Source organism: Scardinius erythrophthalmus (assembly GCF_964197995.2).
Source record: "Scardinius erythrophthalmus genome assembly, chromosome: 25".
In the NCBI taxonomy this organism is placed as follows: Eukaryota; Metazoa; Chordata; class Actinopteri; order Cypriniformes; family Leuciscidae; genus Scardinius; species Scardinius erythrophthalmus.
This window is the reverse complement of record NC_138245.1, coordinates 14,154,750-14,182,341: the sequence shown is the minus strand read 5'-3', so window position 1 is coordinate 14,182,341 and position 27,592 is coordinate 14,154,750. Positions and strand designations below refer to the sequence as shown.

At 37.3% G+C, this 27,592-nt stretch overlaps 1 protein-coding gene across 3 annotated transcripts; it reads right to left on the bottom strand.

Moving 5' to 3' along the window:
* Positions 1 to 11: 11 nt before the first annotated feature.
* Positions 12 to 24,731, bottom strand: npepps (aminopeptidase puromycin sensitive). 3 transcript variants are annotated; one of them, XM_081358531.1, is made up of 23 exons: positions 24,408 to 24,731; positions 21,829 to 21,913; positions 21,608 to 21,685; positions 21,298 to 21,419; positions 20,025 to 20,132; positions 19,406 to 19,606; positions 18,669 to 18,765; positions 18,537 to 18,570; positions 18,188 to 18,302; positions 17,903 to 18,067; positions 17,547 to 17,651; positions 16,603 to 16,663; positions 14,071 to 14,180; positions 13,727 to 13,790; positions 13,474 to 13,613; positions 10,245 to 10,379; positions 9,353 to 9,572; positions 7,581 to 7,723; positions 4,578 to 4,634; positions 4,385 to 4,492; positions 3,127 to 3,282; positions 2,892 to 2,939; positions 12 to 2,069 (listed from the first exon to the last, which is right to left on the bottom strand). In XM_081358531.1, exons 1-23 carry the CDS (start codon positions 24,687 to 24,689, stop codon positions 1,923 to 1,925), a joined length of 2,781 nt encoding a protein of 926 aa, XP_081214657.1. In that variant the 5' UTR covers positions 24,690 to 24,731; the 3' UTR covers positions 12 to 1,922. The 3 variants fall into 3 exon arrangements, with proteins under 3 accessions (XP_081214657.1, XP_081214658.1, XP_081214659.1); XM_081358532.1 differs by having other exon boundaries at positions 13,474 to 13,610; XM_081358533.1 differs by lacking the exon at positions 2,892 to 2,939.
* Between the last annotated feature and the right edge of the window lie 2,861 nt (positions 24,732 to 27,592).

The following is a 27,592-nucleotide window of genomic DNA, read 5'->3' as shown; positions in this document are numbered from 1 at the left end:
TTTTTATGAATAATTTTATATAGATGCATTTTCAAAGAACATTTTACAGCCGGCAAAATATCTAATCTCTGAGCATATCTAAAAAAACATATATTCACTATAGAAATGTATGATTTTACACGATTTTATTTCCCATGACATTTATAAACAAATCTTATTTCCAGTTTTTTCATGACTGCTTTTAATAGCTACCAGCTAATTTTAAAGCTGGGACAGATGAATCACTTGTAATTTTTAATACTTTTATAAATGCAAGCAGTCCACTGCAAAAGTCTCCTCTATTGCATCAGATGTGATTTTCTTTATTGCCTATAGTTTTTGTTGTCTTCGGCAATAATGTAATGAAAATCTTGTGACTCTGTGACACTATCATTGATGTTTGAAATCAGACTATCCAAATTCATTCAGATATGCAAACCGCAGTCTGCATGTTGCACAGTGAACACAAGCGCCCAACATAAAATCTGTGCTTCATTGACCAAAACTTAGCATTTGTAATCCTGATAAAATCAAAGTCCTCGTCTTTCCTCCCATTGAACCTGCTGCACATGATTTAAACTCATTATTTACATTTATATTCATAAGTGATATGTTTTTGAAACACTCATTTGAACTGTGTGAATGTCTATGGCATATACATTTAAGGAATACATGTTCATTTGTGTATCGTTTACAAAATGCACAAACACATAAGAGCATGAAGAGTCATACCTCACATGTACAAATCCAATATAGCATTCCAATACAGTTGTGCCCATAATTTTTCTCATCTTCTTTAATGAACATCAATTGTATTTTTAAACAAAAGCACATTTCAGGGAAAGATTTAGAGACAGATTTTGATGATCATGAACCACATTGGGCGCCACATCAGATAATAAATTCTGTTCAGGGTTCAACAAGGGTACCATGCCATCGAACAATAAGGTTGTCCAAGTTAGAAACCAGGTTAAATCATGATTTTTTTGGGGGGGCTTTTTTTGATTTCAACAACAGTAAAATAATCATTAAATAGATCTTATAAAATGTTTCTCTAACAGCTTTGCATTATCATGGCAGATGCTAATGACATTTCTGACTTTTTGTGATATTTTTCTTCCATTGTGTCGATTTCTCTCGCAGTTTCTGGAGGTATAAACCACTGGAAGTGCTGAAGAACAGATGACAGTGACGTACAGGAGACAAGGGCAAAGACGTATGTATATATAATCACATTTCAGATTAATTGAAGGTCTCAGAACTAATGCTCGCAGTTTACAATATACACACAGTACCATGCTTATGCGTCTTCAGTCCTAACCGTTTCTAACGATGGGATTCAGAGCCGTTACCATAGAGTCCGTTCAGTTACCAGTGCATCCCAACCTTTAACCTCCATTCTGCCCAGTCACGCCGCAGAGGATTCTGGGTAAAATGCGTATATAGCCATTACTAATAAAACTGAAGGAGGAGATCGTCATTTGTACAGAACAAAAGAAAACACAAACAAACAAACTTAAAAATGAGCATATCAACATCATGCTTGACTTTTTTCGTTTTTTTTTTTTTTTTTTACCGGTAAATGCAAGGAAAGAGAGATGATTGCGTTATAATACCACTGCATTAAGAGGGGTGCCATACTGAAGGAACGGTGTGTTGACATGCATTACCAGCTCATAAAATAACATGGAGAATCTCTTGCGTTTCAGTCACAGCTCTGCTCGAGTGCACTTGCGCCTCCCACTGGCAGAATGGGGAACTACGCCACACTCAAGCGTGAATAACGGTCTTGTTTCCTAGTTTCACTTCTCTTTATTGACTCTTGGGTAATTCTTAAGATGAAGTTGCAGTTTTGAAATCATTTCTGTTTTTCGCTGAAGATAGCCAGATGATGCTCATTTTGGAGTGAGTGAGCAGGTCAGGGAGGGGTCAAAGTTCGGAGGTCAGACAGGGGGCGCTTTCCGCTGCAGGAGATAGTGGTGGATGTCATCTGCGTCTCTCTTGAGCCAGGCGGCGTTCAGGAGAATGTTCTCGCAGCACTGCTGTACCGTGCGCTCGGCCGCTGGTGCGTGATGACTTTCAAAGAAACTCTGAAAACAGAAAAACAACCAGCATTTCTGTGAAGAACAGCAATCTGCAATGGTTAAGTTATCTTCATCTTTAACAGGATACCTATTGTTTCTATTGAAATCTATTGCATCATGTGAAACCAAACAAACTTCTTTCTGTGACGGGTTTTGTTTGATATGTTAGCTTGTCATACATTTCTTGAAAATAAATCCAACTTTTATAATGGGGTGACATTCATTCATTCATTCATTTTTAAGTGAAACTCAAAACAGCTCTCTATAAAATCTTTTATTTTTAGGCCAAAATATGACCAGGACATTTCATTGACAGGTTTGGTGCGATTCAGAAAATGAAAATGTTTTTTTTTTTTTATATAAATAGTACCATTTTGTTTCATATTTTGTTATATAATTGGGTGGCATTCGTACATTAAGTGATACTCACACAGTTTTATTGTGTTATTGTATATACATTTTTATATCTTATCTGTTAATATAATGTATTTAAATAAGATATAAATAAGATAAGTGTTCCTGTACAGAGTTTATACATTTTTTGATAACTGTATAAGGGCTTATAACTCATTCATATTCAATCTGATTTAGTAATAAATCCTTCAGATTAGTGAACCGGCTTCACTGATAAAAATCAATTCAACTGAACAATTTGCTTACATAGTAAGCCTTCCCAAAAGCAAAATCCAGTCAAATGAAATAAAATTTCCGACCAGAATATAGCTAGAAAATCGTATATTACAGAATTTTCCATTCACTTTGGACAACATTGTCTGTAAAATGCAAAAAAGGCTTTGCAAGTGACATGAGAAAGCACATGATGCTCACCTTAACTTCAGCAGCCATTTTATCTATTGCAAACCCATCCACTGTCAGCTGCAGTGAAGAATCAAAAACAACGCATCAACACTGCATATATATATATATATATATATATATATACATAGTGATTATACATAACCAAATTAGATTTGGTACAGTATTTCTCATCTTAATTTACTTTACTGTGTTGCTTTTTTTTATCTGTACTTTCGTCTCTACTTGCGTGCTGCACTTGTTTCACCTTGATGAGTCTTGATATGAGGAAGCCGCCCTGGTAACGGTTATGAAGTTCTTCCCAGTTGTCCTTAACAAATTTCCATGCAGCTTTGCGCCCCTGTTTGCTGCTTCCAGCTACGCCCCCGATTACAGACACAGTGTCCTGGGGACGAACCTCCTCCTAAAAATACCACAGCCAGAATCAGTGTCACTGTTCACACTGTCACTGGAGATTTTTAATTCCTCCAGATTCAGATTAGAGCTCAGAGAATGAGCATGTCAGATTGGATTTCTTGTGAGAATGTTAATTCAAAGATGAGAGAGAGATGAAAATGGTGATTTATTGATCTCCTGTGGAAAATGGTTTAAATCTTTAAACATTAATACAACAATATTAAAGATACATAAACATACAATTATGTCAAAATGCACATCTTGTGAAATACTCAAACACAGTCAGTTATGTCTTAAATTAACAAACAGTTGGGCAAAAACTGGATGTGTATCAGTATATTAATTCTTAAAGGGATACTCCACTTTAAAATGAAAATTCTGTCATCATATACTCACCCACATGTTGTTTCAAACCTGTATGAATTTCTTTCTTCTGCTGAACAGAAAGGAAGATATTTAGAAGAATGTCAGTAACCAGACAGTTTCTGGTACCATTGACTTCCATAGTAGGAAAAAAATATACTATGGAAGTCAATGGTACCAGAAACTGTCTGGTTACTGACATTCTTCTAAATATCTTCCTATCTGTTCAGCAGAAGAAAGAAATTCATACAGGTTTGAAACAACATGAGGATGAGTATATGATGACAGAATTTTCATTTTAAAGTGGAGTATCCCTTTAAAGTGACAGCAGCTTTGTAAACCTGTGTCATTAATGTCAATCAAACAACAAAAAAGAGAAAATCACTAACTGCTCTTGACTATAACTTTTGTATCTTTAGTAATAACCAGTTTATATTTAATTCATACAGAGAAGTCTATGCATTGTTTACTTTAACATTTGATTATTCAATTTATGTAGTATTTCTTTTATGCTAAATAAGCCTACTGTACCTGAAAGTTTACTTAATCTGTATATCTGTTCTTTTATATTCTTCCTCTTGTTTGTATTATTTGCTTATTTGTTCTTATTTTTAACAGCTAAAATAAAATAACAAAATAGCTATAATCATGATATTATAGAAGCTCTTGCAAAGCGATTTCTGGTGCTTTAAAATTTTCCACACTCTGACCTATTTTCTACAGTAAGTGTGTGCGTATTCACGTACCGACAGGGCAAAGTTAAGCACTCTCTGGATGAGGTCAGGAGCGGGAATGGCTCCCAGCACTCTCTCGATGCGGTTCTTCTCCTCCTGCATATCTGCCTGCTTATGAAGCTGAACACAGAAAATGAAAGATGCCATTTTTTTTGTTTGCACCTTTAACGCTGTAACCAATGTTTAGACGCGTGTAAATTGTCACCTTGAGCATGGTGTCAAGCGTTGTGCTGTCTCCGTGCTTCAGAACTGTCAGGTACACCTAAAAATTTGAAGAAGAAAAAAAAACACCTTTGTTTACAGGGACATGTTGAAACTAGGCTTGCTGCGATGGTCAGTATTACCGGTGTTACATGGCGTTCAGCCACACACCGATTACATCACTTGCCGTAATAAAAATCATTTAGTTCAGTCAAAGAACAGACACTACAATGAGAACGAGAACGAGACGAGAGTCACAGCACAGATCAGCAGCATGAGTCAGATTTAATTTATCATGTGACGAGAGTGAGGCAAGCTGACTGACAAGACGATGGCGGAAGATTTGGTTTCAAAACTAAATGTAAAAGCGCCAATTTGGCAATATTTTGGAGTTAAACCCAATGCTAATAGGGAACCTACAAACATTGAGGCAATCTGTAAACTTTGCCTGATGAAGGCGGCAGCATTCAGAGGTAACCCTTTACATTTAAAATGAGGCTGCTGTGCTTATTCGTTTTGTCAATGAAAGTTTTGCGTGTAATATAAGCGAGTTGGTCATTGAACTGTTTTGTTGTTGTGTTTTTCATTAAAGGTCCCGTATTATGCCCCTTTTCACAAGATGTAAAATAAGTCTCTGATGTCCCCAGAGTGTGTATGTGAAGTTTCAGCTCAAAATACCCAACAGATCATTTTTTACAGCATGTTTAAATTGTCATTTTTGGGGCTCAGAAAAACACGCTGTTTTAGTGTGTGCCCTTTAAATGCAAATAAGCTGCTGCTGGACGACACAGGGGGCGGAGCTTCATGAGCTCGCGCTCAGTCTCTCAGGACAATTTCATCTCACGGAATGATGATAATATCAGAAACTCTCAGTAACAGTGTTCATTTCGAGTCGGACAATAATGCCTACAGAGTCAGAGTGCTGTATAGAGATGAAACAGGTATAGTTTAGTAGTTTAATTACGGTTATTATAACGTATTTGTCATCTGCTTGTATGTATCCATTATTTATTAATAGCCTACAAGTCTGCTGTCTGAATGATGATTAAACATACTGATGAGTTTAATAAAGTTTATTGTACATCACACAAAAGATGAAGCGTCAGTTTTACTTCAGAAAATCACCGTAAGAGCTGAGTAAACAGTAAGTTATAAGAAGTGCGCAAGTACATAAACGAATTTCGGTAGAGTTGAGGGAGCATTCCTGTGGGCGGAGGTTAGTCAAAAAACGGTTTTAATGACGTCATTAAAGAAGGAAGTAGAGGGATGTAGTCCAAACGGGCCGTTCGATGTAGTCAATTTCTGTTAAATAAAATATCTCGCTTGGCATTGAACTTTGAGCTTTATAATTTTACAGATATTATTTATACTCTAACAACAACATTACACACTAACTAAAGTTTGAAACATGGTATCACGAAGAACGGGACCTTTAAGAATGAAAATGAACCCACCATTCAAGCAATTTCCTCCCAGAATCGCTGCTAATTCGAAAGCGAAGGTAAAAAGCGCACGGCTGCATAGGCATTCATAAGCGATTTAAAAGCGAGGTGGTTGTCACGCGCCTTTCAACCGGTGGAAACATTTTGTCATCATCACATCCCTAGTTGATACAGAACTAATAAAAACAATACAGGACCACCATTTAAAAAATAAATTAAAAAATACATTTTTGACATTTCATATTTATTTGCAGAATAAATTAACGACATTCTGTCATTTCAGGCTTCAGTGATTTACATTGTACACATCTCCCTTTAGCTGAACTTGCCATAAATTTGCACCTTCATAACGATAGTAAGCTCTTCTTTTGGCCTTCAAGCTAGGGGTTACAAAAGGGGCTTTCGCACCAGAGGAAACTTTTCATAGTTACTAGAACTATTGGCGAAAGTACCCGGTTTTTGGCCTGTTCGCACCCCAGGAACGATTTTAGTTCTAGGAACTCCTTTTGGAGGAACTAATTTAGCTCCTACATCAGAATAGGATCTAAACCAGCACTATAGGTACTACCAGTGACGTAAGTGTACACTGATTGACCGAACGCACGCGAAAGACCAGCACCTGCCATTTTTTAAAAAGCTGTGTAAACACACAGATTATGTCCTATTTATTTACTCCACATACTAACTCTATGAACATGGAAAACAGTGATAGATGGACCTCTTAACCTTTACGCTGAGGAGAAAATCCAACGCATCTTTGAGGGGACCAAGAGAAACATTATACAGTAGTCAACATTTGAAGTGGATCCAAAAATTTCATCAAAGTTGTCCCAAGACAAGAACGGGTATTGTTCAAAATTCATGTATAACTTCAATGAAAGGTTTTGATCCACTTCAAATGTTGACTACTGTATATTTCTGCTCATCTAGCAACATTGGACATCAACCACACGGCATACGCTAATACCTTTTCATTTACGGTCTACTTTCTTTGTATAACAGTTCTATCTAAAAACGTGTTGGACAGATCATAAACTAATCGAACACGGAGAATGCGAGCACTATGAGCTCAGGCTCATCAAAATAAAGGTCCACCGCGTCGTCAAAATAAAAGTCACAACAACAAGCCTGGCTTACATCACTTCAGAGTTCCTACTGGCTGTGCGAACGTAAACAGGAAAATGTTTCTAGGGGAACCATTCGTTCTCGGGGAACCACCCTGTGGCTAGTTCCTAGAACTTATCAGTGCAAAAGCCCCTACTGACTGCACAATGACACTGTAGGTCTCACCTTAGCTAAACTTGCACCAGCATAATATAGTAATCTCTTCTTTGGCCTTCAACACTTGAGAAATGTTTCAAAACAGACCATGCCACTATTAGGGAGTAGCTAGAAGATTTGATAAAAACTGTGGATGAGCTCATTAAAAAGAGTTGGAAGGTACCCAAGTATCTCAGCTTTTTTGTCTCCACCAATAGAGTCTAAGCTTTGGCATCTTTCTCCACGACAATACATGCTAAGTGCACCATGATGCAAATGTGTCTGTGTTATGCTAGAGGACTCACTGGACTCCTGAGGTCTGCAGACAGAATCTGTTTACCCTCCACATGTTCTTTGAATCTCCGCCGGGCCTCCTCCAGAGTGGCCTTATGCCCCGCTTTACCCAGCTTCCCCAGCACTAGACCTCGCAGCAGGGCGTCCAAATGCCCTGAACAAGAGACAGGGGAGAGGGGCAACAAACGAAAGAGCACTTCATTTGAATGTCTCATGACAAATGAATGACAACTAATCAACCAAAAAGCATTGAGCTAGAATAAAATAAGATATTTCACGGTAAAAAGGGATTAATGTACTACGCAAACAAATGTTTGTGTGAGAAACAGTCCCGATTCTAGACGAACATCTAACCATTGCGCAAGTGCAAATACTTGTGATACAGAAGTTGTATCGAGAGGATCAATTCACACATAAATATATTACTAAATGTTTTAACTAGTAATTTTCTTACTTATTGTGAAAAATAAATGTGCAAAATAAACTCGTCCCAAGAAATTGAGGAAAAAATCCATTTAATAGAGACAGTAGCAGCAGTATTGTTATTGGTGATACTGACCTTTATAATACTTAGTAAAAACAAGCCATTAAACTAATATTTAAAATATCTAATCTTTTTGGTGATTCTACATTAATTTGGACCCTAAATCCAATCCAATTTAAATTTCATTCGGATTGTAAGGGGTGGTTTAAACCTTTTCTAATCCGTTTGATAGGACATGTAAACACTTGATCAGATTGAAAACCGAAACTGGAAAGCAATGACGTAGAAATAGCGTATTGACGTGTGTAATGAGCTGTTGTTGTTAAATAAAGTGTCATAAATGACTGTCGTGTCATTTTAAAATTCCCTTCCACTCATCGTCTGTGATGTGGAACAGGACAACATCCCAACAGTTCTTGTTTCAGACTATCATCCACAGATAACCACACTTGTTGCGCAAACCGCGAGAAACTCTGTATATTCGTGCAGTGTGCGCATGAAGCTTGGCAAACATTAACACTTTATTAAGCGTTCATTAAAACACTAAATTCGAATTCATTTCGATTGAAACAAAAGGTATCCATGTAAATCTAGCTAATGTGAAAATAAGCATTACAAATATAAAAATATATTAGAAATTTTAATGTTAGATACGATTAATTACAGAAAATAGTATAATCTTTGTATCAATTGACAGCACTAATATTTATACATTTAAAACAAAAAAGAAATACTTGAAGGCTACATGACATTTTAAACATTTATATATAAATGTAATTTAACTGATATTAATATATGCATTTCTAAAGATATTTACATGAACTTAACTTAATAAATGAGTCTAATCAATAACATATTTGTTTTTTGCATTAGTATAAAAATTGGTATTGAATATGAAAAATGCAATTTTACTGATACTGTTATTGACTACAGGAAATATGGTATTGTGACAATCCTAACCCTGACCTTTTATTAAAAGTAAAAAAAAAAAAAAAGGTTTGTGATACTGCCATGGTTGTTACATCCTAACTATGAGAACATTAACATATGCTCATTGCTCACCCACATTTATATATCAACTCCCATACAGCATTTAGCAAATTGGCAGGTGGCCAAAACAAAGTTTTTTTTTTTTTCATTCAATCAAAGTTAATGGGCTCAAAAGCTTCAAATGATCATCTTTATATGTTCCACAGAAGAAAGTAAATCAAAAAGGGTTGGAATGACAGTGAGTAAATTATGACTGTTTGGATTTTTGGGTGAACTATCCCTGTATGAATTTTGAGTTCTGGCTCTCACCTTCTCCGGCTCTGCTGTCCCATCCCAGCTTCATGCCGATAGGGGTGAAGAGATCTCGGATGAACTCCTGGATGTCCTCGTGGAAGTCAGTGTGTGAGAGCAGAGAGGACAGAACACCCAGATTACAGCTCAGGTCACTCCACACCGTGTAGTTTGGCTCATTCACAAATGCTTCCATCACCTTCAACACCTCCACAGTACTGATCATACCTGCTCGAGCCTGAGGGCATGACAGAGAGAGAGACAGCACAACACTATTAAAAAACAGAAGGTGGTAACAGACGGAGAGGAGAGACAGAAATGAATAATGATATTGTTGAAATTGCTTTTCTCAAGAAACCTTTCAGTAACACTCAACACAATGATAGCGACGCTGAAAAAAAGAACTGTAGCCTATAAAAGAGCTCAGTGAAACACCAATACTAAATCAATGAAGCACTAAGACAAGCACATAATACACTAATTAGTTATATTTTTACAAATTTAATGTGATACATTTAATTGGATTTTTGGTCCTGTATAAATAGATCATTATTATACAAATCAACCGAAACGGGCCAATGGAAATTAAAAATACTTGCACGGTACAGTATCTGATAACCACTTCCTATAAATTTTTATAGTTCTAGAAAAAATTCAACTTAACATTTCTCAGCAGTCTTGTAAGTCTTTTTTTGGAGTTTAAGTTACAAACTCACACGATTTGATTCATAATTTATAATGTATTAGTTAGTCAGACCTGGAGGCTTGAAAGAACCTGACTTCCATAAGACTGTGTAACTTGACTCTTCACTCAAGTCTTCATCATAAATACTTGAGAACTGACTCAAGGTGGAGACCTGAGCCTCTACTCTTGCAAACCAATGATTTAGGCTCATGTGTGGCGTCTCACCAGAGAGAAGAGGTCGTTTTGCAGACCCAGGCGGTCCACAGGCAGCAGTGTGAGGTCTCGGATACCAGGCAGAAGACTCTCCAGCATTGCTGAGCTGTACTGGATCCTGTAGAATCCTACGGTACCTGGATTAATCTGCACATGGAAGAAAACACACACAGTTTGGACATATAGATTGCATACATGCTGTCGTTTACAGGGTTCCTACACATTTTTTTCAGACCATATTAAACAAATGATTCATGCAGCATTATTTGGTATATAGTACAATCATCTGTAAATATTTTTATAAGTATACGTTTTTTTCCATCATTGGTTTTGTCGAAGTGATAGCATACGCTTGAATGATGAGAAGAACCTAAAACGCTTTATAACCTGCATATATCACCTCTGACACATCGGTTTGATGATGTAATTGTGGTTTGATGTTGCATAACCACCAAACAGCAAAAAGTACAGTCTGAATTAAATGATTGTTTGCTCCTTTATCTGTTTCTGGTTTGAGTGGCACATAAACATTCTTTAGTGAAGTTCAAAAGAGACTCGCTTATGGTAAAGAATCACTAAATGATCACTAAATTTTGCCATGAATTCACACTGCTTATATGATAAATTTATATTTAGAAATTCTTACTTTTATATTTTAGAAACCTAAATAGGGTAAATAGTGTGTGGAAAAATATTTGTGTTTCCAGACTGTTTTCTGATTACATACTTTTCCAGACCTGGTAATAGGGGTGGGCTATATGACCAAAATCATGATACGAGTCATTTTATTTCACAGTAACGATATTAGGGATGCATTAGGGACGATATGAGTCCGATACCAATAACGTATAACCGATACCTGTATTTTCACTGCATTTGTCATTTTTAAATGTATTGGTAGAGAAACCAAAAGAATCTAAATCATATTATTAGTTGGCTTAATTTGTTCATCAAATAAATATCTCCTTCAGTTATTTTCATGTTTCATTAAGCCTGCTAAAATGCATTGTATGAGCTTCTGTTACTTTCACTCTTCATTCTATTGCTCTATCATATTTTATCTTTCATTTAACAGTACAGCACATATTTAGAGCAGCTCCAGCAGGGCTCAGTGCTGAGGATTGGGTCAGTGGTACAAATGTTTAGACACCAGTGAAATATCAATTCTTTATTCCAATTTTGATGCTACAACAAAAACTACAGTAATCAATCAAATGTGAAAAACACACTGCATATTCATTACTGAATATTATATATATATATATATATATATCCATATATATATGGATTGAAATTATGATAGTTATTTTTGCTTTGAATAAGGTTAGGCTATGATATCAAAATGTTTGATACCTTTGAAATGTCATAATACTTTCAGTTTTGTTCAATTTCAATCTCATTTAAAAAACCAATACTAGCCTAAAACAACTATCAAGCTTAGCTTGTAAACTGATAAAGAGCAAAGAAAAAAAACTACAATAGAACAAAGACACAAATTAAATAGAAATACCTGAAAAATGTCAAGCACTAGAAATACTACATAAAATGTATGAAGTAATCAAATGCATAATAAAACAATGCATTGTCTTTACTGTGTAAATTAAATATACATTCTTATTAAAGTTCCAAAAGTGATTCAGCCAAGAGAAGTGAGAGATTCTATCTCTTTTTTATTATTATTTAATATTAATAATGACAGCAGGTAAATTTGGATGCTGTCACTTTAAGACAGACTGCATGGATCCAATATACTCATGTGTTTTCTTTCTCAACTGATTACGTTCACTTAAGACATAAATTACTATGTTAAATTGCAATACTCTGACACATAGGTATGTGTATTTAACCGTTCAGGTGGTTCCCAATTAGGCGGCAAAAAGCACTCAGTTCAGTTGTTAATTGCAATTCAATGGTTTAAAATCCTCTGTTTTTAAACCATAATGCTAAAAAACGCATGCAAGCGAAAAGCGAGCACAGCAACATTACATGAGCATAACCGTGACAGAGATGATAGTCCAAAATCCTATTCCAGTTGACAAATATCTACCAGTTAATCGTGTCTACCGGTATAATGGCCCACCCCTACCTGGAAATGACTTAAATCTAATTCCATACTTATCCAAACTGCATAGGAACCTTGAATTTAGTTTTATATGACCGTTTTCAACCTCTCTGACCCCCAAAATTAAGCAACTGTTTTAGTTTTTTCCATAATATGACTTCTTTTTATTAGGGCTGTAACGATACACCAAACCCACGATTCGGTTCGTATCACGATTTTTGACCCACGATTCGGTTCGTATCACGATTTTTTTTTGGGGGGGGGGAGAAAAAAAAGAATGATTTTTATTAAAACAATATTTTTTATTAAATAACATTTGTAAAACATATACAAACTGAACACCAAAGAACAAGATTAACTATGCAAATTATTAACAATATAAATAGCCATATATAAAATAAATAAATAGCCAAAGCTATAACACTTCTGTTTTCTTTGTAACAAAATACTGTTGAAAAACAAACAGAACTAAACTCCATTGTGGTGATGATTCGAGCATGTTGAAAATTCTCATTCAATCAAGTTCTCTTACATTTACAAAGTAGGCTAAATTAAATGGCTACTGTTTCACACTGAGGTAACTGAGGCTTACTGCCTGTGCTGCAAACACCAATCAAACCTTACAAATTGAGGTAAATTGTGTTTTTTTCTTGCTTTTCCCCAGTCTTAAAGTGAAAAAGGTAGTATTTAATTAAATACATTTATGGTGAGATTACTACATTTTATTTAATTAATCGCATTTATTGTCAATCTGTTTTCATTTTGACCACGAACCATGCGCTGTCACTTTAATTCAGCGCGTGCAGCACAAAAGAAATACTCGTTGCGGAAACGATCGCTGCACTGCTGTATACGCACGGCAACTGGAACGGGTCGACGGACGGCAACCGCGTGCAGTGTGTGACCTGGGTAGGCTACGGAAAAAATATGCACCGCTTACGGAGTATGTGTGAAACGGCCGTTACTCTGAGAGTTGGAAGGGGTGTGTCGCGATTTTGCCTTCTCACACCGCGAAACAGGATCGTGGATCCGAGTGTCGCGATTTCGATTTCATATCGCGTATCGTTACAGCCCTACTTTTTATACATGTTCATGAGATGGGTTGTCAATCTTTGAGTCATCCCAATTTGAAGTATAAATAGCCTTTTCAAAAAAATACATAAAACACAGCAATCTGACCTTGACCCACTGGTCAGTTGCAACGTTGGTGACGTTAACTGTGGTTTCAGGCTGGTCCAACAGAACCTTTATCTTAGTGCAGCTCGGGTCCTCACTGGTGCAGATACTTATGGGAACCATCCAATTGGGGCAGTCCTCTTCTAGCACACGGAAATTAGGGTATAACAGAGTCAGAAAAAGACAGATAAATAAATTGTTAAACAGTCAGCGGGTTCAGTGCCTAGTTTAACTGCTCTCTTTTTTTGGCACGTACCATTACGTGGTCCACTAGCACAGAACTTCTTCTGAGACATTTTCAGCACACGGTCACTGCCATGCTGGAAAGGAAAAAAGAAAAAGAAAAAAAGAAAAATCAAAAGCAATTATTTCAGCTCTGATTACATCTTGTATTGCCAAGACAACAGTTGTTATTACCAGATGCTCGCTGAGAAGCTCATAGTCCATCTCAGCAAGACTTCTCAATACCCCGAGGGTTATTTAAATTGTATTTGAAAACTTTAGGGGAAAGAACATCCAGAGAAATTTGAAAGAAAAACAATCCCTCTGAGCTGGATGATGACAAAACAAAAATGATGAGAATGGGTCTGTAAATGTTACCTGCTCTTGATCCACTACTATAATAGGGAAGCCCATTTGTTTGGTCCAGGAATTCATCACTGCGGCAATAGGCTTCCCGCTTGCTTTCTCTAAACACTCCCATAAGTCCTCTGGTATAGAAAAAGAGAAAGAGAGAACGTCACACCTTTTATTTCTGACTACACAACAATTAACAAAGCATAATAACAACACTGGTGCCAGTTCACACGCCCACAACTCTCCCGCCAAATACTATGCTTTGTCAGAATTACAACGTAACACCATGTTATTACTACAGCTGTAATTTCTGTTGTTTGGATCGGATCACTGGCTTAGAGGCAATGCTTAATCACTTCCTTATGGATATCTATTCCTATTTACAATACACAGAGCACAAGTGAAAATTAATGGCTAATTTTATATTATAAAAATGTCATTTGTAATACTGTATTAAAATGTATAAAGTATCATTTACAATATCATAAGGTACAGACAAAAGTCAAACTAAATGTTAGAAATATCATCCAAATTTTATGCAGTGAAACTCCCTCAATAACACACTGCAAGCTTTCTACAGTTCAAGATAAAACTGCTAGAACTGCCATGATTATGAACTAATGAGTGGCTAATGAGTAATTGTCACACAAATAACTGTGATTTACGACTTAATTGAGTTCATGCCAAATACTGTTTAAGCCTATAAACACACAGAGCTGCAGTCCGTAACTTAATACTAAATTTATATAATTTGCGAGTACACATCATGAATCCATTTTCCAAACCGTGTTTTTGTCTTATCCTGAATCACTATACGGTACACCTATAATAAGTGTTTATATTCAGACTATTTTAGACTAGTACGGGTCGTACCACCACTTGTGTGACTCGACATAGACAAACCGCAAGACACACACAGTTCTGTTTATTAACTGCTAGAGCGCCTTTAAGAAGTCATTTATTCATATGTAAAGTAGCTATGAAACAGAAGTAGTGACAGATCTTTTCTTCCCTATTGTGATGTGCATCTGAGTGTAATGGAATATCCAAAGACAAAAAATGTAAAGTTGGGACTTGGTTATATGCATTAGATCAAACAATTGTGATTTTGTTTTTTGTTTTTAACCACAATCCCAGCTTCTTTGGCAGTTTTCAGGGTTAAAACCCAGCTTGAATAATTAAAATTTAAAATAGATAAGATATTTAAGACCCATTTTTTCTAAAAATTCTAGAACTAAATTTGGATTTTAAATAATTGTTAACAGGATATGTGATATGTAATAATCTTAACAGGCCTAAAATCTGCTACAAAGGATTTAGGTTTAACAAGGTCATTAGCAGTGTTTGGAATAACGCAGTTTAAAAGAACGGTGTTAGGTAACAACGTTATTTTTTCAGTAACGGGGTAATCTAACTAATTACTTTTCCTGTCGTTACAACGCCGTTAACATTACTGGACGCTAAATGCGGTGCGTTACTATGCATTGATTGAATAAACTCTATTAGACATTCTCTGATAAACTGTGTAATCCGAACGCACCCCTGGCTCGCACAGCTAGTGAGGAGTCGGGTTAATAACGAGGTAAGCGATTATGATTATGTGTTTCATGGTAGCCAATCAGAGCCAGTGTTTTTACACACATGCCAGCATATGTGGCGCGTCACACACACACACACACACACAAGCTAAAAAGAGGAAGCAGCAGAGATGGCGAGTCAGGAGCAATCCGATGAAAAGTTGGCATTTTCAAGGTGGAGATATACTACTTCAAATTCATTGAGGTCAAACAAAGGCAAGAACTTGGGGTGGAACGGTACATTCATACTGAACCGAAACGGTACGGGCGTCACAGTTCGGTACATAGCCTACATTTACACGGAGAATACACGGTATAAAAATAAATAAAACTCGCGTGCAAATTAATTAATGTAATGCGGAACTACTGTTAGATACGCGAGTTCTTTATCTGTATCCCCGCCTTAGCTCTGAACATGGCTTTGGAGCAGGCTGCGATGTAAAGATTGGAATGCTGGAATGTGTTGTGTGTGTGTGTGTGTGTGTGTTTGTTTATGAGGGAGAGAGAGAGAGAGAGAGAGAGAGGGAGAGGGAGAGGGAGAGAGGCGCGGGCGCGATCGAAAAGTCGCAAAGTGTTTACATTTGTGTGCGTGCGCGTGTGTATGTGTGTGTGTGTGTGTGTGTGTGTGTGCGTGTGTGTGAGGCACGGACGCGATCGAACAGTGAAAACATAAAAACATACTCAGTAATTTTGTTTATACAGGACATTCAAACTGCAAAGTGTTTCCAAATTCTTTGACATAGCTATAGCAACTTTTTTTTTTAACAGTAACGCAAATAGTTACTTTCCCTGGTAATGAGTTACTTTTATTATAGAGTAATTCAGTTACTAACTCAGTTACTTTTTGGAACAAGTAGTGACTATCTATAACTAATTACTTTTTTAAAGTAACATTCCTAACACTGGTCATTAGGCTGTTCAGTCATCAAGATAAAAGTTAAAGCTTAATTTTCACAAATATTATGGCAAGTTAACTTACCAGTAGATGCATTTTTGTGCTGAAACTTCAAAAGGTAAGCATTCATTCCCTTTCTAAAATCCTAGAAAAAAAAAAAATCATTCAATTAAATATCATTCAAAACCAAAGCTCTAAAGATAACTGCAAAAAAGTGAATGAATCTAAGGGTGTTCAAACTTGTAATTTGGCTCTCTTAGTTCTTTAGGTCCGGAATAAAAATTAAAATGATTAATTTAGTCCTGGTCATTTTTAACACTGAACCTAAAGATACAAAACATAAACACCTTCTATGGTGTATATTTTGCTACGGAACTTACGGGACAACCAAAACAATGCTATGTGCCGGGCTAAAGCGCTTGTTTGTTAGTGCGTACCTATGATGCTATTTTTACCAGCTGAGAAGTCACAAAGAGCTTATAAAATATGTAAATGAGTCAAAACAGTGGAAGGAATTCCTCTGTTACATATACAAATGAAGATCTGCTGCAAGGAGAAGGTGGTTCCGACGCTTTTATCAAACTGTAACAGGAAACATATTTCCAATGACGAGAAGAACCAGGTATCCTTGAGCATTCTGTTCTTTTTAGGGTCGCATCTTCTGACATCACGTCCTGTTTTCGTTTTGTTTAGATGTCTTTGTTCAGATTTGCGCTCATATTTCAGTCAAACCATCTATTCAAATCAACCGCACTAACAGCATTCACACATTTTAATCAAACCCGGTGTGCCAAGTGTGAACACAATGGCAGATTCAGTCAGTGTTAATGATGGCTGGAACTATGGTTGCAACAACTACCAAAAGTCATCAGACAGATTACAAATGCTTAAAGATCTTAGACTCTAGCACAATAGAGAGATAAGCAACATGTCTTTCCATAAATCCTCTTGGGGAGTCACATCGACCACCTGTCTGACAGATTTACACTGAGTGTCTCTCTGAAGCTGGCCAAAAGCGTGACTCTCACCTCATCGCCAATGTAGTTATGCAGCATGCGAATGACAGATGCCCCTTTGCTGTACGATATGGCATCGAATATTTCATCCACTTCTGAAGGGTGTCCGACATCAACCTACGATTCAAAAGAAACACACACACCCAACCACTGAAACATGACTCGGAGATCAATATTTCATTAGGCTAAATCTGGGTCTGGAATTTAAATGCTGTAAGGGATATGGCTGAGTAGACAGACAGACTGACAAACAAAGTGCAAATCAAAACTTCCTGCTGTCCACACAAACACTTAAAAGCAACAAACACCAGAGACACACAATGGGAGAGCTTGGGGTTATGGGGGAGACACACTCATCTCATGCAGACCTCAATAGGGTGGCTGTTATCTAACGCATCCAGGTCCAGAGCCCTGGTGTAGTCCGCAGATACAAACTGGGTCCAGATGTCGTACTCAGGGAAACAGTGATCTACACAAAGGTACTCGATCCAAGATGCAAAGCCTTCATTAAGCCACAAATGAGTCCACCATTCCTGCAGTAAGAGACATATTCTCAGCAACCTGGATAACACAGTTATATTCAAATACCACTGTGACCTACAAAAAACATATGTAGCATGAACCTACCACATTGAACATTTGAACACACTCACCATGGTAACCAGGTTCCCAAACCACTGATGTGCAAGTTCATGGCCAACTACCAGGGCGACCCACTGCCGGGATGACGCACACGAGTTCTTTGGGTCAATCAGCAGAGCTGTCTCCCTGCAAGGGGACAATCACAAAATTTTCGAATAAAAAATGCATAAGAACGAAACACAACACAATGCATCTCATATTGTTGAGGTTTGCTGGGGATTAACATGCTAGTACCAAGAAATATGAAATATTAATGAAGCTCTCTTAAATAGCTGCTTTTAAAAGGCACAAGGTTCTGTTTTCATGATGATTTATGAAGTCTCAGGTTTGCTATTCATTTCTTTTAAAACTTAAAATCACCTGTAAGTAACAAGGCCCCAGTTTTCCATGGCACCTACAGGACAAGAGAAATCCAAAAGTTAAAACAAGTTAAACGTAACAGACAAAGTCTATTGCGACAGATGTTTCATTTATAATGTAAATGATACAAACCAGCAGCAAAATCAGCAATAGCAATAAGATCAATTTTAGGCAACGGATAAGGAACATTGAAATAATCTTTGTAGAATGGAAGGGTCTTTGTAGCAACCTGGAAAAAAAAAGAAAAAAAGGTTAATACTTTCTCAACCTAAGTATTATTACAACCACAGATAGCATTAAATAATATATGAAATAAATGAACATCAATTAGTCAAACTGTGCATTATAATGTTAAGATATTTAAATTCACTTGCATCATTTAAAACTATTTATTTTTTATTTAGACCAAATACTATACAATTTTATTATCAGTTGTAGATAAAAAAGACACTGTATACCATATAGATAGTAATAATAATGTTAATATTATTAAATAAAATAATCATAAGAAGAAACAACAGCATTTGCTTGAAACAGAAATTATTTGTAAAACTCTTTACAATCATTTTTGTGTCCTGTCTGAATAAAAGTAATAATTTCTCTCTCCCTCTTTTAAAAAAAAAAAACAAAAAAAAAAAAACATACTGACTCCAAACGTTCAAAGAGTAGAGTATTTTTTTCTTTATTTTAATCAGATGTTTGGAAAAAATAAACATTAAAAATTTAGATTTAAAAAAATATTACTAGGTTTGTAAAAATCTAATTTCATTTGGGGGATTCAGACTACAGAAAGCTAAACCTTTTTGAATTTGTATAGCAAAAAAAGAAGAAAAAGAAAAATTTACAGACTGAGGAAGCAGCTCTCATACCTCCAGTGCAAATTTCCCTTGCTCTGCTTTTCCGACAGGGGTGTACACACGGACTGTCACACCGTCCGACGACGTACTCTCCACAAAGTCATACTCGCCGATGACAAACGCTACCAGGTAGGTGGACATGATGGGTGTAGTGGCAAACTTCACCTCCACCAGACTGTGATCCTCTGGATATGGCTTTCGGTCAACAACATTCTGCACAGAAAGTGAAACACGATTGAAATATGCGTGTTCAGTATGGGAACTAGTCTCCCAGAACCACATGTCGAACTATCCTCATAAACTCAGCAGAAGCAGAGCAGACGCTTTCAGTTTATAAATGTAGCATCCATGTCCAAATCAACTACATGTTTTTTTAATTTTCTATAAAAAAGTAAAACGACATTGGTGGCCAAGTAATCTAATCGGTGTACGGCCAAACATTGTGCAACACTGGTAACACCAACTACCGCAGTAAGCTTAATGTGTGCCAAGTGTCATGACTTGCAAGGGTAGGCACAATGCCTCTGGGCCTGGGTTAGATAATACACAAGTCTGACAGTAATGTGAATAAAGCCATTTAGGGACGTTTGTTTCCAGAGGGAAGGATTAAAAAAAGAAAAATGACACATACCATATTCGACAAGGCTACTCTTTCCTTTGGGACGATGAGGGTGATGTCAAAAGTGGCTTTGATAGCTGGTTCGTCCCAGCAAGGGAATGCTCGACGTGCGTCCGTGGCCTGAAGCGGGTGAGAGACGTTGAGTGAGATGAAGACAGCGAGACAGGAAGAGAGGATTCAGGGTTAGAATGGGTTGCAGTGATACAAACACGAGCAGGGATATTTGCATGACATCAAAGACTGAAGATGCACAAAAGCACCCTATTCTGATCTTCCGATCCAGCAGTTTTGATTTTGACTTGCCCTGCCAATATTTTCAATTGCCAAGTGATAAAAGTATGCTACTTTTTTTTTTTTTAGCAATGTATTTTTTATTTTTTCAATTTCTTCAATTGCAATAAGCTTGAAATATTACACATGTAATGTAAAACCCTAAATAAAACAGTTTTGCTGGAAAACGATGGCATTCGATGCAGAACATTACTGATTGGTTTGTTTAACAAGACTATAACAAGCCTTTTTTTGTGCAATTTTGACAAAACCTCTTCTATCTTAGTCAGCTAGATAACACTGTCTTGCAGACAAATCAGCAAAATGTAAAACAACAGTTTAGAAAACATCAACGAAAGCCAAATGCTTAATCTTGGCAAGGCATAAAAATGGATGCACAAGATCAATGCATGTAAATATTTCAGTGGCAACGCATCACTCAACCAAAAGGGCAAATTACTTTTCCATCAACTCTCTCACACTGGCCCAGAGCCAGCGGGACATCCTTATCATTGAGCCCTGATTAAGTTAACTTCAACCAAAGCTCAAGCTAAGAGGCTAAACTTTCAGTTAAATATCCCTCTCACATTAAAATCTATCAAGTATGAATAAGTATGAGTACTTAAATAATGACTATTTTAATGGATTTATAATGCAAGCATCATAATAAAACCAGTAACTACATTAAAATGGTACAATACACCAGACATAAATCATGGGCCAAACATACATTATGTAACAAGGGGTCTGAAAAAAAGTTCTCCACTATTCAGTTTTACTTCCATTATAGGCTCCCATATAATAAATTGCTTGTTTTTTCTCTTGGAACAAAAGCGAATGCTGAATGACTTTGTGAATTTGTCTTTATCGAGAGACACAGTCAAGATCTTCGAGGAAAGTGAATGACTGAGCAGAGAGAGTGAGAGAGGGACATGACAAATGATAAAGCAAACAGTGGCAGAGAACGTGAGCGAGCAAACAGATGAATGAACCGCGCATCCTGATATGAGTTTACCTCAAACTGTGTGACGGCAGCAAAGCGGACTTCTCCCGAAGGAGCCGTGTATTTACTCCTATAGAAGCCTTTCATTTTGTCATTTAGCTCTCCAACAAAGTCTATTTTCAATGATCCTGACCCTGAAAAACAAGAAGTCTATGATTAAAAACCAAAACAAAAGGCACATAAAACAGAAGGACAGAGCAAGAAAGACCATTCATCTTTGAAGCCGCTTTCATGTGTCAAACCCACTATAGCAACTCATTACACAGAGACTGTTGACATGACAGCAGAAGGCTTCTTCCAGGCCACAATATGAGTTCTTTACCATTTTGCAGAGTGCTGGGGAAACATAGGGTAACCTTCTCATCCTCGTTCTGATAGTTAAATCCTGTAGCGTTAATTTCTAAATGGACGGGGAGAAAATGAGCACAGTTAATCCTAAAAATAAAACAGACTATAAAACATTTAATGCAGGTCGAACAAGCAATCAGGCAAAAGTCGAGCAAATACATCACTAAATGTGGATTACAGTTGAGTAGAACTCACCTTCCCCCCCTTCAGGCACAAAAGAAGCAGTAATTATGTCTATATCTGCACAGTTCATCACAATCTGGTTTGTCCCTTGTGTAACCTGTCAAGAACAATGACATACAGTTTGGTTTTAATGTTCATATGGGTCCAGTGGTTTCATGATCCTCAGTTTTCAGTACTTGGTGTGTGGTTTCTTTTCTAATAACACTTCATCGCCTTTTGCAAGCGTTGTGAACCTTCCTTTGTTTCATACTGGATCAGATAACAGTAAAAAAAAAATTAAACAATCTCACGTCACTTACATACAATCCAGACAATCAGTGCAGGAAAATTCTTCCTGGTTTAGTAAATACTAAGCCAGGGTCTTTCTCTGACGCAGAAAGAGAAATTAGCCTCACATTTTAAAATGATGAAGTTTGTGGTAAGATTTTTTTTTTTTTTTTTTTACAAATACTTTTATCAGTGAGAATGCATTAAATTGATCAAGCGGCATTTATAATGTGACAAAATATTTCTATTTCAAATAAATGCTGTTCTTTTGAACTTTCTATTCATCAATCCTGAAGAATGTATCAGTTTCCACAAAAACATTAAGCAGCAAAACTGTTTTCAACAATGATAATAATAAGAAATGCTTCTTGTGCACCAAATCAGCATATTATAATAATTAGAATGACTTATGAAGGATCACGTGACACTTTTCCATTACAGTAATAAACTACATTTTAAAATTGTAATAATATTTCACAATATTACTGTTTTTTTTTTTCGATCAAACAAAAGCTGCCTTGGTGAGACTTCTTTCAAAAAAACATTCAAAAGGAAACAGCGGTGAGTAACTGAGTTGGGATCCTCTGCTTCGTTTTTATCTTTGCTCATGTCATAGTGCATTCAATTTCACGCTTCTCGTTTTGTTGTAGGAAATCTCCAGCAGAACAAGCAAATACAGAGCACATGGAAAAAGAACCGCCTGAATCCTCACGGCTTTTCTGAGGCTCAAGGGCCATCTCCTGCTGCTATGAAATTCTGACGTGCGCATATATAATCAGATTATGAATAAAAAGACCAACAGTTTGCATGGCCTCTTATGTTGCAATAGGCTGTTTAAAACTGCATTTATTGCATAATGCTGAAGTGAAACTTTCCCGGGACGATCAATAGCTTTCAGGCTCTCATGTCCATAAGCTAGCTTTTACAGACAAAGAGACACAATACATCCCAGAGTCTGTTTTAATTATTCCTCAACCTAACTATTATCACACTTCATTTACAGAGAATTGGATCCTACATAAAGACACGCATTGTGTTTAGAGGCTTGAAGCTGCCAGGGTAAAGCTTTAGAGGGCACATGTGGCTTGTTGAAGCTGGATGTGACTTGGATGCAATGAGCGCACTGGCCATGTGACAAAAGGCCGCCACTAGCAGTACACTGTTTTAATGGTGTTTATCAACGTGAGCCATATCTGTCCACAATGACAGTCATAATGTGTTTGGCATTGTGGGGGATGTAGTTAATCTCATGCTCCAATGAGTTTTGGCAACTAGACAAGATCAACTGTAAGGCGACTTTCACTACACAGCTGCATGAGAGTGGGATGCAACATGACTGAACGTGTGAAGCTGTTGAGTTATAAAAAGGCACCACAAACAATCTTACGCAAAGTGCAATGATATAGGCCGGACCTCAATTTCATCACATCTGGCCCGCATTTACCTCTACCGTCTTTTCTATTTGTTTACAGGATCAACCACAGTAATTTACCCAGCAGTAATGGCTGCGATTGTACAAAGATCCACTGATATATGTATGTATGTATGTATGTGTATGTGTGTGTGTGTGTGTGTGTGTATATATATATATATATTTATATATATATATATGTATGTATGTATACATATATATATATAGAGAGAGAGAGAGAGAGAGATTGATCAGACCAGACCAACTATTTATGAAAGACGTAAATAAACGATTTTGAAGATTTATGTGTGTTTTAGACTTATTTTATCCCCAGCCACAAAGTCCATCCTGCACCTGAGCATTTCCTCGGGCGCTACACTGTGATTATTCTAAGCTATAAAGTATCATGTAAACTGTCAGACAGGCTCAGAGTGACTCAGGAGCTTGTAGACAGGACTGATTCACCGTCTCGGCCATGTACGTGAAAACTATAACCTGGAAGGAGGTTAAATTACGACATTTATGTGTGTATGTACGTGCTTTTTGACAGCAGCTCTGCAGGCTAACGTGGTTAGCAGTGTAGCGCCAGTTAGCGCTTTAGCTTGCAGGGCAAACAAACTAACTGCTTCATTCTCTTTATTGTGAGAGCCAGACCTCAGAGGACACCAGGTTTAAGTATTTAGTAACAAATAATACAATTCGAACATGCTGGAACTTGTAAATATGAAAGACGTGGTGTGTAAAGCCGCTGTCTGGTTCACTAGCAGGTAGCTCGTTAGATTAGCAGCAACAACACTATCAGCACTTATAAAAATGCAAAGTGAAAAACTAGTCTTAACATTAAAATGGCATGACATTGGGGCCCAGACCAGAGGGGGGCAGAGGGGCTGCATGGAATCGGGTTCAACATTACCTCCACGACTGCCTCCAGTTTGCCCTCGAAGGTGAAGTCGATGAGGTCGGGCTTGAGGCGCAGCCCGTAGTTGACGGGGTAGACGTCAGTGGGCAACCGCACGAAGGGCCTCCGCTCGGGCATGCTGAATAATGTCGATACGCTGGAGACCGAATTAAAACGGACTGGGAGTTTGCTTGCTCGGAGAGTCGGAGACACGGGCTTCGCTATTGGAGTCGGATTGCGGGGTAGGGCTAGCCGTATGACTGACAGAGACACCCGACAACTCATGAAAAACAACATACAAACCGTTGGAGATGGTCCTCGCTGTGCCCCGCCCCCTCTTCGGGTAGAGATGTCCGAAGCTTTTCAGTGAATTGGTTAAATTGGCTCACCAAACCGGTCTGAATGATTCGTTCACTGATCGAAATGAACGAGTCGTTAACGAATCGGATTGGTCAAGGCGGCGAATTTGTTGTTAGAACAAGTTGTTGTTTTCACCTTGAACCAAAATCCCTTTCATGGAAATTCTGTTCACTCGGCGGCCATATTTGCAACGACTCCTGTCAGCTATTTCGGGCATCCAAGACCAAGTCGTATCGATCTGAATGGGGGAATTCTGAAATCTCCAAAACTGCTTGCCGAACTCACAATTAAATAACATATTTCAAACCAGCAACAAAATCTGACATAAACTGCCCAATAAGTGTTGTTTCATATGCTCAAATCGCGTTAATAAAAACTTATTTTTCAGGAATGACCAGCCAACGCTCATATGCAGTGCTGGCTGATTTAAGCACGAGTCCATACTTCTGCGGACCTACGCTGTAGGCAATGCGTGACTTTACCAATCAGCGATTGGCTCTTTTAGTGCGTTGTGTTTTCTCCCATTCATAAGTAATAGGAGTGAACAGTCTTTCTATATCTATATCTACTTGAACCCAATGCAAAGTCTGCGAGGGGAAATATTTTGTCCTGAAGCGAAATTGAAATAAATTGATTTAGAATGTGAAAATTCGCCAAACAACCGTGACCGCAACAAAAATCATGGATTTGACTGATTCAGCAAAATGTTTTTTTAAAAAGAAATGGTATTACATTATTAAAATATATAATTAAATGTTTTGATAAATATGTTTAGAAATGTTGACCGATAAAAAATAGGCCTATTATTACAACTGGCAAAACAAATTTTAAACCAATAGATAGATAATTTTATATTTAGTGTAAATGCAAATTATATTTATAAATTCTAAATGACTTTATGAGCTTAATAACCTTCACTACAAGTCACGACGTGCCAAGTCACGACGCAAATTTAGCTTAATCCGTTTTGAGCGTTTCTTTTAAATGAACTGTTCAAAAGAACCGATTCGCGGAAATGAATCGGACTTCTTGTCACTATTTTCACTGATGAACTGAGCAGAACGGAAGAACAGAATTAAACACATCTGGACGGGAAAAAGGCTTTGATCCATCTGTGCAATATGAATTTAAATCTGTAGAGGGCGCGCCATGGCCCAAGCCGCAGTGGTTTGTTTAGAATTTTATTGGATTTTACACTAGGCTATATGTCATTGTTTACTTACAGTTTTTTTAATTTTCTGTGAAACAAAAAAGGAGACTTGTTGATGAATCATCAACACAGCTGTTTTCCATACTACAACAGTTCCAAATGACCACATAAATCAAGGTCCACAACTCTAAAAGTAGGCTATATAAATATGTAAATAAATAATAAATATGTATGACATAAATATCTAAATTGTGACATGCTATGAATTTTGGCCCAGAAACAGTCAGATTAGGCAAGTCTTTGTTTTTTCAGGGTTGTTTTTTAAACTAACTTTAAATTCAATTGTATCCAGGATAGGATAGGATTAGGGTTAGGGTTAGTCTTAGAGTTACTCTTTTTCTTTAAAGAGTTATTAATGTAAAAGGTCAATGAAACCTGAATATTACCCCAAATCTGCAAATAGTGATTTGGTGTGCAGATATTGGCCCTGCCCATGTCAAGAGACATGTTTTGTACAAAGCATTTTGTAAAGCTTTATTTATTATCCATCTGAGTCTACAAGACTGCTCTTATACTTTTGAGCACTGTTCTTAAGAAAAGTCAGATTGGCCTAATTTTGGGGAAGGGTATTAATAAAGTGTGAAACAGTGCCTCCATCCGGCCATGGAATGCAGTCAATGAATACTTAAAAACATTTCACATATCTTCCAGAGAGAGGCGATATAGAACCAACAAATTGATACGACATTCAGTAGTGCAAAACAGCAATGGCCATTACAATAAAGATCGAACAATTAAAAAAGTTTACACATTTTTAAGTTAGAGAAGCTAATGTGTGGGGTTAAAGGGATAGTTCACCCAAAAACGAAAATTATGTCATCATTCATTTACCCTCAAGTTGTTCCAAACCTGCAAAAATTGATTTGTTCTGTTGAACAAAGGAATATATCTTGAAGAATGTTTGTAACCAAACAGTTGAGGGGCACCATTGACTTCCATAGTATGGGGGGGAAATACTAGTCAACTGTGCCCCACAACTGTTTGGTTACCAACATTCCTCAAAGTATCTTCCTTTATGTTCAACAGAAGAAAGAAATTTATACCGGGTTGAAACAACTTGAGGGTGAGTTAATGATGACAGAATTTTCATTTTTGGGTGAACTATCCCTTTAACGAGTAAAATGGAAACGAATGCACGTTCATACATTTAATTCATAGGCTAGTCAATTTATTAATCTGTAAACATTTATTTTTTCACTTATATATCCAATGAACAAGTACAAACACAAAAGACTGAGTGTCGCTGTATCGCTCAGGCTGCACTGCAGTGTCTATTCACAGGCGCGATCCCACTACTGATCGGCACGGGGACTTTGACCTGCTCCGTCTCCGACCTGGGCCGGTTCACCCCTCCTTAGACGACCTGGTGATCCCGGGCTCCCCCAGGATCACCATATCGATACCGAACTTAGTGCGGACACCCGATCGACATAGTCCACTGCAGCCCAGAACCCCTGAGCTCAGGCGATCCTCAACCTCAGCCTCCCAGTATCTTGGATTACAGGCGCGCGCCACTGCACCCGGCGAGAGCTGCAAGAATCAGCGCTGATACTGAATCTAGTGGCTCACAGCGACATCTAGTGTATGAAGACGTAATAGTAGGTATTAAATTATAGGTGCTTAACCACAT